Raw genomic sequence first — 13,010 nt, forward strand, 5'->3', positions numbered from 1 at the left:
CACCAACATCACAACTTGAACAGTTTAGGGTATGAGATTTTTTTCAGTAAACAAGATAAGTTTGGTCATATCTCGTTTACAGAAACAGCTATTTCTCACGTATCACATTTGTAAACGTGATATGTTACCACGTGTTCATGCCTTATCTCGTTTATATGTAAATAAGATATGGTCAAACTTATCTCGTTTACACTGCAAATAAGATAAAGCACTCGATGAAAATCGAGTAAATACTCTCAAATTAATGTATATTCATAATTAAAATATTTATTTTATTTATTTAAAAAATCTACATATTATATACATATTAAATAAGTGATAATAAAATATTTATTTTAAACATTTATTTTTCTGTGAAGGGATATTTTATTAAAATATAATTTTTATGACATTGCTTATATGATTCAAACCATAAAAATTGTATTCGATCACTTGGTTAAAATTATATTCACGTCAAAAAATAAGGCTTGTATGAGATAGGGAAGCACTAAAATATCACTCATTAGCAAATAGGGGTGTGTATGGTCTGGTTCGATCCGAAGATTTGGTCCGGTTCTGAGTATTTTAGGGGTTAATTTGGTGTGATTTTATCGGGTTTAGGATCGGGTAAAGGTTTCAAAAATAGACCCGGTTATTATTTCGGGTCCCGAGTCATGGCTCGGGTCACCCGAAATTGACCCGGTGGTCCGGTCATCATACACAATTAATATTTTGTGTTATTAGTGATGGATAATGGCTATTCTTATGTGGAATTTAAGTATTGTAAACCTTAATATTTTGTGTTATTAGTTATTATAAGACTATAAGTTAATGCTTTATGTTTAAAATGCATAAGATTTTAGACTAATACATAATGTTGTATTATTTGTATTGATTTAAATATTTGGTGTTATTATACAATATTAGTATTGATTATGGTTATGCTTTAATTTTAGAGAAGAGTTGGTTCTTGTTATATTTTTCTAAGTGAATTTTACTATGTCAAATAATAGTTGGAGCCTTAAAAATTTTGATATTTTCACATGCTAGCTTATAAGAAGGTATCAAGTTAATGGAATGTTAATGGCCCGGTTTTCACCCAGTTTTTACCCAGTATAATCGTGGCCCGAAAGTGTATAGGTTTCATCGGGTTTAAGGCCGGGTTCGAGTCTAATAGATAGGCCCGGTATATATTTCAGGTCGACTTTGGGTCACATCAAACCCAGTTTCACCCGGCCCATGCACACCCCTATTAGCAAAGCATTTACTACTACTACCTTGAATTAAACCAAAGAGTAATTACCAAAATCAGTCTCCAAGAATTTTAGAATCGAACATTTTAGTCCCAAAAAAATTAATACATAGATCAATCCCCAAGATTTTACTCCGGCAGACAAATCAGTTTCCAATTCATTTTTCGGCAGAGTAATTACCCAGATCAGTTCTCAAAAATTTTAAAAACGGATATTTTAGTTTCCAAGAAAAAGTAATGTACAAATTAATCCTCAACGTTTTTCTCTGTTAGACATAATAGTCTTCCGTCTAAAAATAAAATAAAATAATTATTATTATTAATTACACAATAATATTGTACTATATTTTTTGGACAAAAATAATGATAAATTTATTCATTAAATTCTTATATATATATATATTCACTCAATAATAATAATAATAATAATAATAATAATAATAATAATAAAATTATTAGAGATTATTTTACAAAAAATTCAAGGTAAAAATTATTTGATATTTTTGTACTTAATATAATCAAAAGATGTCCTATATAAAAAAAATATGTTTGTATTAAAAAATATGTATTAAAAGAAAAGATTTTAATTTGGATTTATATTAAATACATATTTTTTTAATGCAAACATATTTTTAAAGGTAATGCCATCCTACCCTCTCTAAAGTAACATGTAAGTTATCATTTCTGATCGCATTCTAATTGGGTATTTATTTTAACCTGAGTTACCTTCTCTATTCTTTCGCCATCGTCGCGCCTCCCAAGCATCACCATCTCATTGGTGTTTCGTTTTCTCTTCCCAAATCATTCTTCTAGAAAAGGTACTCCAACTCTCCCTAATTGCGTTTACTCTTTCCCACACTTTTGTCGTCGTCATTACGCCTTCCAAGCATCACCGTCTCATTGAGTGTCTTATTTTCTCTTCCCAAATCATTCTTCCAGAAAAGATACTCCAACTCTCTCTAATTGCGTTTACTCCTCCCCATTGTACTCCTTCATTGTCGTCATTACGCCTCCAAGTATCACCGTCTCATTGGGTGTCTTGTTTTCTCTTCCCAAATCATTTTTCCAGAAAAGGTACTCCAACTATCTCTAATTGCATTTACTCCTCTCCACTCCTTTGTCGTCGTCGTTGTGCCGTCTTATTGGGTGTTTCATTTTCTTCCTCTGTCAGGCCGTCACCGTCTTCCAAAGATATTATTAACTCTCATATGTAACTCATGTTAAAATAAACACCCAATTAGAATATGACACATCAGAAATGGTAACTTACATGTTACTTTAAAGACGATAGGATTAGGATAGCATTCACCTTTTTTAACCTTGAATTTTTTTAAAATAATCTCTAATAATTTTATTATTATTATTATTATTGTTGTTGTTGTTGTTGTTGTTGTTGTTGTTGTTGTTGTTGTTGTTATTGTTGTTGAGTGACTATATATATATATATATATATATATATATAATCTTTTCTTTTAATACATATTTTTTAATACAAATATATATTTTTTTTACATAGAACATCTTTTGATTATATTATATACAAAATATCAAATAATTTTAACCTTGAATTTCTTGTAAAATAATCTCTAATAATAATAATAATTATTATTATTATTTATTATTATTATTATTATTATTATTATTATTATTATTATTGAGTGACTATATATATATATAAAAGAATTTAATAAATAAATTTATTATTATTTTTATTCAAAAAATATAGTACAATATTATTGTGTAACTAATAATAATAATTATTTTATTTTATTTTATTTTTAGATAGAAAATTATTATGTCTAATAAAAAAAATAGAGATTAATTTATATATTAATTTTTACAATGTCTATTTTATTTTATTTAGATAATTATTCTATAAAAAATGAATTAGAAATTAATTTATTTATTGGAATAAAATTTTAAAAATTAATTTATAAAAATTAAAATATTCAATTTTAAAATTTTTAAAAACTGATTTGAGTAATTATTCTAAACTAAAAAATATAGAACTACCAAAGAAGACACGTAGCCACGTGGGGGAATGGAATTATAGCATCAAATGCTAGGATGACGGGATGACTAATCAAAGAGTATGTGCATACAGGCCCTGTACATGGAAAACTGTGAGAAGAAAGATGAAGGGATGTAAAGTAATTGGTTGTGAAATGAAAAATGGTGAGAAAGCCTCTCAAGCCATAATGTTTTTTTTTGTTTTTGTTTGCAATATGATGTCCATCAGGCCGGAGACTAATTTTTCGGATATTGTAGAAGCATAAAATGGACAATCTTTTTAAGTAAGCAAGTTTTATTTCTATTTTTTAGTGAATATCGAATGTAAAAAAGATGATTAAAAAATACAGATCTTCTCATTTATCTATACTAATTTATGTTAATATAATTGGTTTTTACTTTTTAGTATTAGATAAGACATATCTGAATTCACAAATATTATGTATCAAAAAATCACAAATAATAAATAAAAATATATATTTAATAATATTTTTATTTATAAAAACACATAAACCATTTTTTTTATTTAATTGATATAATTAATTTTTTGAATATTTTTTATTTAATTACACCAAAAATTAATTTAAATTTTAAATTTTAAATTTTCTTTTATTATTTTCGTTTTATGCTTTTTGATTTCGTGTCTTCATAATTTTGTAGTGATCTGAAGTTGATAAATGATAAATACGTTTCAGTTCCCCTCAGCACTTAAACATGTGCAGCAATATAAGTGTTACACAAGAAAGAATGGAGCGAGCTTGCTGAAAAGCTAATGCGCTAACTCTCCATTTTCTTTATTAACCCGTGTGCTTTAATCAGACTAAAATCTTTCAGATTCCTGACCCATTATGAACCTCAGCTAAAAGAGCATGATGTATAGCGTATTTAGCAGGCAAAACACAAGAAGTTAACTCAAAATCAAATTAACAAAAGCATAGAATTTCACCTAATTCCCCCACAATACAGATACAAACACTAAGAATCTAATAACAGTATGCATATCAATAGGACAACAATCTAGAGTATGATATAAACTATGTAAAATGCATATTTGTTCTATGCTCCTAAGCTGACATATCACTCTTTCTTATTGATAACAAAGCACGTAAATCGTATGACTTCATATATAAGCCTCTTCATTAAGACCTTCAAGAACAGTTCATGGGTTTGGCGGGCTGCTCCTATAAAATTAAAACCACGCCTCTGCCATTCATGAGAAATTCCAAAATCACTAAACAAAGCGTTTCAGAACTGGACACTGCTAGAGAAACTCTGTCCAAATGACCAGTTTGGTGGAACCACATCTTGGAAGAGTCTGGTTTCGCCGTCGGTGGTTGTGACCCTGAAGGACAAAGATTGGCCATTCAAATACGCGTTGGATTGCCAATTAGCTCCCCAATTTCTTGACATAGTCATCCATCCAGTTTTTGATCCTTTAATCGACGCAGCTTTGATGGATCCAGCTCCTGCCACATTGCTTATCAACACAAGCTCAAAGTAGTCTCTTCCATTCACAGTGAACCTTACCCCTCCATGCTTCTTCTTGCATGGAACCCTGCAAAACAATAATGAAAGCGCTCATGTGATTTGGTATTGACATATCTGATTTTCCCACAAAAAAAAAATTTATTTTCTATCCTGTTTTTTTACTTATATCTTGATCTTTAAAAATGCCATGTGTATATTAAAAATCAGTCACCAAATCAGCGATCATGTATTTATATACATGTTTAGTTTAACTCATTTTCTGATTTTAATGTCAATGGTTGCTTTATCTTAAGATGCTTAACAAAGATAACCTAAGAAGATATAGAAAAGAGTCAAAGACAGAACATGTTCAGACCTTTGGAACAGAACGGGAACTATCCCTCCTCTATAAATGCCAATTTTTTCCCATGCAGGTTGAGCCATGTCAAAATGCTTGAGCGGTGGGTTACACCAGCCTCCATTGTTGTTGGGAAGGGCAAAGTTAGGAGGGCAGAAGTTGGTAGCTGTTATGGTGACGGATGTTCCTTTGACACACCATCTAGGGTCTGCTCGAAAATCACATATAATTTTGTAGCACTCACCACACGAAGCTCCATCATTGAACAGAGCAGTACTTAATGCTGCAGTTCTAGTACCATACCCTGCTGAATACAGGTTCCCATATCCACAAGCACCTCCTGCACCCACATAAAACACGCAATATATTTAACATTTGTAATCATTTATTCTTAATTTTTCATCCTTAAGCAGTGTGGCTTACCCATTGTGCCTGAGGCATCGCTGCCTCCATAAAAAGTGGCATGGCCGCTGGTCCATGCAGAAGGTGAGAAGGCGCAAGTATTAGTAGTAAAACAAAATGAGAGGAAGGTAGCAAAAACAAGCATGGATTTAGCCATTGTCTTGCTCTACTGAATGCTCAAGACACAATGAGATGTAGTTGAGCTAGAGCAAGAAAAAAGAAATGTGATTGCGGTTACTCAATTTCTCTTTACATTCGTTAGTCCTTTCCAAGCACAGAGGTAATCTTATAAGGGAACAAAAGTAGACTCGCTAAGGCAACGAAGGCCCATGTGAGCGCTGCAACAAGAGAGCAATCAAATAAATGATTAAAATTATTATTTGTTAATTGTTTGTACTAGATTGATATGTGCAAATCTGAAGAGTTCTGAGCGTCATGCATTCAATAATTCCCACGTTCTGTTCTCTTACACTTACCCTTCACACCCACATGCCTCGCCCCACAGGAGGCGTGAACTTATCAGAAACCCACAACCCCATTTGGTCGTGTCTTCTCTCTGTCTATCTTTCCCAATTTTGCTCCATCGCCTTATTTTTTATTAATTGGCCTGTAGCTATTTCTGGACACAAGAGAGACGCAACAGTCTATGCATTGGAGCCAATTCACCCACGGTCACATTGAAAAATGCTTCCTATTGGGGGTGTCATTTTTAGTTAGCTATTGCAAGAAACTCCCCATTAATACTAGAGAAATAATAAATTAATTATTTTATGTAACTTAACCTTTATAATTTTATATCTATAATATTTAGAGTTTAATTTCGAAACATTGAACATTTGTTTAAGCCGACGAGTGAGTTAACCACTCAACTAATCTAAATTAGTTATGTGAAAGGTAATTATTTTTATTAATATGATATTACATAATTGAATATAAGTATAAAATTACTTTATATTAATAGTACATCAAAATTAAATTTTAATATTTATAATTATCTATTTATTACATTTAATATTAAAACTTTTTTATATTAAATTATTAAGAGTGAATATTTTTAAAATAATTTAGACTATGTGTTATATATTATTATAGACCTTTATAAAATTAAAATAATATTTGTTACAAAATATTAATGATAATTTATACTATTATTATAACAGTATAAACTATAAAGTACTAAAATATTAAATATTTTCATATTTTACATTAAAATTATTTATATATAAAAAATTTAGTCCTAATATTATATATTTAACAGAAACTAATAAATAAAAAGAACAAATTATAACTAATGATTTTCAAACTATAACTCCAAATATTTTTTATATAATATAATATCCAGTAGGCCACCTAGAATTTTGGGAGTACGGAGTCACGTAATTCCTAATTGATTGTTGGACGCCCGTTTGTCTCATTTAATTCAAATGAATATTATAAAGTTATGAAAATGACATCTACCTGATCTAATCTAACGATGCTATTCAGCGATAAGCCAGATCCGTCAAGCAAACCGACCTGAAAGTTTCTATTTCCTAACAGTCTGTGGCTATAAAAAAGCAAGCAATTGCTCTTTTCGAGAAAGTCATTATTTTGGTTGCCATGAAAAAAAGGGAAAAGAAGAAAGTAGTTATCCACTGCAACGATGTTATTTAATATACTAGTCATTTTAGTCTCTAAATTTGTATTCAGAGTTTTAATTTAATTATTAAAATTTTAATAGTCTTTATTTAGTTCTTAAATTTTATAAATATTTTACATTAATTATTGAAATTATTTTTAACACACAAATATTAAAAAAACACTGCAATAAACAATCAAATATCATACTAAAATCTGTAAAATAATATAACTTTGTTTTTGATGCTCAACTAATCTAAAAACAACCGACTTATCATTTATTTTGAGAGAACAAATTTTAATAAACAGTTCTATTAACATTTGTGCATACATTTTTAAAATTTAAAAACTAAATAAAAACAACTTCTTCGCAAGTTGAGAAACTAGATCGAGTATTATCTTGTAATAAAAAAATGTGTACTCGAGCAGAGTATATTTCGCTTCAGACTTATCAAGCTTCCAGAGTCTCGATAAAACCAGTGTGCCCGCGACCACGACGACAGAAAACGGGTTTCTTGAGCTTTGTGGATGAGAAACTGAACTAAACCGTCGAGAGAGATTATCACATTATATAGTTCAACAAACCGTCAAAAACCTTCAAAGGATTAACATTTTGGATAAAATCAATATGATAATACTAAATAGTTGATTTTTCTCTTTCATAACTTAAGGCATACATCTCCAAACAATACTACTAAAAACCACAGTCGTCATCAAGGATGAAAAGCATAGTAACGATTTCAATTTGTTAAAAGATTTCCAGATATCTTCCACTTAGCAATTGAATAAATCATTCTTTTCAAAATAAAATGGCAATGGAAGTTCTTAGAACGAAAAATATGAGAAGATTGAAAATAAAGAGATCCTGACTGCAGCTGGATAAGTTTAACGGGACAATGGATATCAGAATTCATCATCATCTTCCTCCGCAATATGCTTAGCTAATTCTTGTTCTTGCTGTTGTCTCTCTCTCCTCTTTTCAGCACTTTCCTTGTGCGTGTTTGGAGGAAATCGAAGGGCTCGAACAGCTTCATTGTGCATATTAAGACAGAAGGCAATCCGAGAATTAAAAGCCAGTTGAGGCTCATTTGTCGAGTAGATATCCCCAGTTTCTTTAGAAACCATCCACCCATTTGCATGATCCAACGTAGCATCAATCGCCCCATCGCGGATAGCCTTTGAGACAATGCTCTCAGCATCAGCAACGGGATTTGCTGAGTTCAACCTCAATTTCTTAGCAACATCAGCTAGTGAGATGCGGGAATAGGAGATGCTGATGTTGCGTAAACCAGTCCTGATGACATTATGCCGCAGACGAACTATCAAATTATGCGTTCTGTCGGTACTAAAGGTGGTAGCAAACTTGTCTGCAATATTCCTAAACAGCTCCAAGTCACCAATCCGGACAGCCTGAAATTCCACAGCATTAGCCAACACAACCACAAAGATGTACTGCAGCAAATAGTATTACTAAGAACCACGAAAGAATATAGCTATAACTAGATTGGTATGACAAGGGGAATCCCGCAATCAAATGACAACACTGATTATGTGTTCAGCTATTCATGAAATATCCTTCCAATAAAGCATTGGGGAACTGGAACTACATACACACAAACAAAAAGAATACTATCAAATACATGGAATTCTGTTTGGTAACGATGAAGTGATGATTAGTAATTCAGATATCTGTTTTGCAAGTGAGATTTACAGTGGGCTATTTCCTTCAGTACAAAATTAAAATACCCAATAACAGGACTTTCTGAAAACAAATATTTAAAGATTAGAGATGATCAATGGCCAGAGTGGTACTGATTACCTCAAAGTATAGAAACAATTAACATCTATCGAACCTTCAGTAAATAATTTTTTTATGAAGCTTCTTCCACGCAATTTTTTAAAATATGGTTTTACCAGAAATGTATGGAATGATTGATGTTGCAATAACAGGTAAATTGAATCAAAGCACGAAATGACTTATGCAAAGAAAAGAAACAATGACAAGGAAAAAGAAAAAGACACCAAATGGTGAAATTGAGTAATAGAAACAGGTCTGTGTTGGAGACGAAAAATAAAATCAGAACCAAAAATAGGTGAAGACAGACTAAAAGGTGAGCCAGCACATGAATTTCAACTTCCAGTTAATTATGCATGGAAGGAAGGAAGAGAAGAGAGGAGATTAGGAGTTTATATTGAAAAAAGAAAAGGAGTTAAGGATATCTCAATTTCCCCAATATTGCAGATCTGTTCTGAGGTCACAGTCTGACATATCTAATCAGTCTAGTCAAGTTCACATAACATGATATCATAACTAGTTTAGAGAGATAACAATACAGCCAACTTTGCAGGATAAAGTGAACTTACATTTGTAAGTTCAAAGTAAGGCCTCAAAGCTTTCTCCATCCCTCTCTGCATAAACACAGTTCGCTCAGGTATTTCTCCCAACAGTAAACGCACTATCACAGCCCACTTGTTACATTGAATTCGAAAACCACGTGCTGCAACTGGAGCTTTTCGGGCAGCTTGGAGGAGAGACTCTTTTGCATCAGTATACTCCAACTGAATTGTACGAATCTTTCCTAGGTAGAAGAGATAACGGCAGAACTGAAAGGGAAATACCACAAACATGGATAAGTGAAGGAAAATGAACTAGAATACAGACTGACAACAACACCAACAAATTGGGACAGCTAAAACACTAAAACTAAGAATCATTAAAGTTCAACACAATGGCCACAGAAGCCATATCTCCCCCCAAACCAAATCACTATTCAACACACAATAAAAAATTACAATACCTGCTGGTTTGAATGTGCTTCAAATCGTGGAGCCTTGGACCTCAGCTTCTCGGCCTGATCGTACAGATTGTAGTGAAGGTAGTTACGAAGCAACAGATTTAGAAGTGTTTCCTGCAGTGCATCACTGTGTTAGTACAAGATTGTGTGCCCTTGTGGCTTATGCATTAAGAACCAGGTAAGCTTGAAACAAACCTGACCCAGCTCATCATGGCGCAGAGTAGCAATACGGTGCAAAGCCAGAAGGTTTCTGAAAACAAGTATTCCAAAATTCGTGTAAAATAAATTAAGCCGTAAACCTCCTCAATAAATACACTACATAGATAAGCATCTAACTCACCCCCGAATTTCAGCAAGATCTCCTGTAAGCTCATAGCTGTAAGAATAATAGAAGTACAGTCTTGATGCAATAACATCAACAGTTCTTCTGTTCAGATTCTTCAACAAAACAATGCTTGCAGACGAACAAGCTTTGGCCTAAGGGGGCAAAAAATCAAAGCAACATTAGCAGGGATGGGAGGGAGCAAACAAAAAAAAAGGGCAAGATGGGCACCAACCTCATTGTACCTTTTCTGATCAATCAGAAAAAGTAGTACAAGCAGGTAACAATATATTTCTATCTCCGGCAACAAATGTTTAGCTGGCGTTTGAATTGCAGACGTAGCAGCATCCACTTCCATCTCATGATCCTCATCCTATACAATCAGTGTCAAGACTATAATTAAACCACTGCAACAAATATGAGCATAGGAAGAAAATAACACACACACACACACACGGGTGAAAAAAATAGTCCTTATTGACCGACATCCTGTTCCCAGCCTCTTCATTCATTATCAATGTACAAAAGCAACCATGGGAAATTTCCACACTTGCGTAATTAGTCAGGGTGAACACCCATCTTAGACATTTTAATTAAAAGAATGTTTCACTTCGTCAATCACAATCAATAATAGAACAATGTTCCTAAGTCAACAGAAGCATTTTAGTATAATGAGGACCAAAGTAGTATGACCTAATGACCTGTATTGAACTCAAGCTATTTATCTTGCAGATTACTCACTCATTCAATTTAGTAATGACACATAGTTTAAGAAGCGGGGAATAGATTTTCATGCTATTTCATCCACTAGTAGTACAAATTTCCAGGAGCCAAAATTATCCATGCAACTCATAATTTGGCGAAAATACAATTATCCATGCTCATCCACTTAAAAGAAAAATTCAGATGAACACCTAGCAGGAGGAAAAATCTACATCTAAATCCCTTTAAATAGTGAGGTATCCCTAAATCTAAGATATGTAGGTAAGCAAATCTTACCTTGGGAATATAGGCAGATAATTTGGCGTGAGCCTCAGAACCGGTAGTGAGGACATAATCGAGAAAAGACGATATAACGGAAGCTGTCAATTTGCGCCTCAATGCGATTGTAAGGCGAACAGCACGAGCAATTCTGCGAACTTCCTTCGAGTACGAACCGGTCTCAATAAGAGACGCTATCTCTTTCAAATCTGCGAGTTCGAATCGAGTTCCAAAAATCCAAAATCACAAGGATAAAGTAGGAATCATAATTCCAAATATGCGAAATCGCAACAGGAGTAGTGAGAGTAAAAATCTTACGCTGCAAAGTAGATGGAACAGCTGAGGAGACAGAGTTGGAAGGCGTTGAACGATCCTTCATCTCAAGATCTTGAGTCATCTTTTATGGAATCTACTTCTAACTTTGAAATCAAGGCAAGAAACGAGAGATTCTGATCCAAACCCTAACACGGTGCAGGAAAAGGAAGGAACAAGCAACGAGACTAAAGCAGAAGAAGTGTGTCCACATCTGGCACTTGTTTCTTCCAAAGTCTTTCCCAAACGCATCGTTTCGTGCCGCATAAGATGGGCCAAATTCTAGTTTTGGGCCGAAGTAATCGTTTTAGTTTTTTGTCAGACTGAAATAATCGTCTGAACCGTCACGTATAAAAGCCCGATTAATATTTGGTCCTGGCTAATGTATCAACGTACCTACAGCCTAAAATATTATCTCTTTCTTTTTTTTCCACAAAACAACCTACATGAGTTTTTTGGTCAGAAAACAACCTAAAATATTAAAACTGTTGGTAGCTGTTCTAGAAAAAAAATCAAATCTAATAAGGATAACAGGTTCATCCAAAGAGGTCGGACGTGGTAAGAAAGATATATTTTTACTTAAATAAGTAACTGCCTCTTCCGAATCTCTCCTATTATCTCGACATCGAATTCGATGGTCCTAGAACGATTGGACCATTAAATGGTCCCATAACAAAACATGTTTTTTAAGTTTTTTAATAATTACTAAATAGTCGTTATTTAATTTTAAATACAAATTAATCCCATATATTTTATTTAATTATAAAAACTATTTTTTATTTTATAAATTATTATTTTATCAGCCATCTATTATGTTTATTAACAATAAAAAACTAAAACACTAACGAATTAGATCTTCCATTGATTGTAATAACTTTTGGCAATCTCAAACCGTGAAAAGTTTATCTTTGATCCGCATGATCCGTCGAAGGTTGTAAAATCGTGTTTCTTAGAAAATCAATCGATTAGATTAACAAAACAATCGATTGAATTTCATGTTTCCCATAACTCATTCGATTGGACTTTAGGTTATCACAAAACAATCGATTGAAAATTGCAAGGCAGTATGATTTTCGCAAAAATCAATCGATTGGTCATATTACCCAATCGATTGAACGATGACTAGAATGTGGATTTTTTATAATTCAATCGATTGTTTATATTACCCAATCGATTGAAGGTTTCAAAGCAATTTGAGGTCTCACAATTCAATCGATTGGTTGTGTTGCCCAATGGATTGAAGTTTGTACGTGACTAAAGGTGTATTCAAATTCAATCGATTGGTATGAGCATTCAATCGATTGGAATGTGATGTAAATAAGTTTTTTTTTGCATTCAATCGATTGGTAAGATAATCCAATCGATTGAATTTCGAATTGCGCTATATATTAAACCTGGTAACCATGTGTATTCAGCCTCCCTCTTCTTTTTAAAACATAGCAACACCATTTCTGCATTTTCCTCTCTTTTCTCTCTAAATCCAAAAAACTTCTTTCTTCTTCTTTTCCAATCTCA

The 13,010-nt window shown here is 32.6% G+C and overlaps 2 protein-coding genes across 2 annotated transcripts; both read right to left on the minus strand.

Annotated features, from left to right (window-relative positions):
- Positions 1-4,486: 4,486 nt before the first annotated feature.
- On the minus strand, positions 4,487-5,625 carry LOC130968595 (expansin-A11-like). Its single transcript, XM_057893946.1, has 3 exons — positions 5,490-5,625; positions 5,085-5,406; positions 4,487-4,796 (listed from the first exon to the last, which is right to left on the minus strand). The coding sequence occupies exons 1-3, from the start codon at positions 5,623-5,625 to the stop codon at positions 4,487-4,489; spliced, it is 768 nt and encodes a 255-aa protein (XP_057749929.1).
- A 2,173-nt stretch (positions 5,626-7,798) lies between these two features.
- LOC130968594 (probable 26S proteasome non-ATPase regulatory subunit 3) lies at positions 7,799-11,716 on the minus strand. Its single transcript, XM_057893944.1, has 8 exons — positions 11,502-11,716; positions 11,202-11,392; positions 10,438-10,575; positions 10,221-10,357; positions 10,076-10,130; positions 9,884-9,994; positions 9,450-9,689; positions 7,799-8,495 (listed from the first exon to the last, which is right to left on the minus strand). Exons 1-8 carry the CDS (start codon positions 11,578-11,580, stop codon positions 7,989-7,991), a joined length of 1,458 nt encoding a protein of 485 aa, XP_057749927.1. The 5' UTR covers positions 11,581-11,716; the 3' UTR covers positions 7,799-7,988.
- Between the last annotated feature and the right edge of the window lie 1,294 nt (positions 11,717-13,010).

This window comes from Arachis stenosperma, chromosome 3 (assembly GCF_014773155.1).
Source record: "Arachis stenosperma cultivar V10309 chromosome 3, arast.V10309.gnm1.PFL2, whole genome shotgun sequence".
Lineage (NCBI taxonomy): Eukaryota > Viridiplantae > Streptophyta > Magnoliopsida > Fabales > Fabaceae > Arachis > Arachis stenosperma.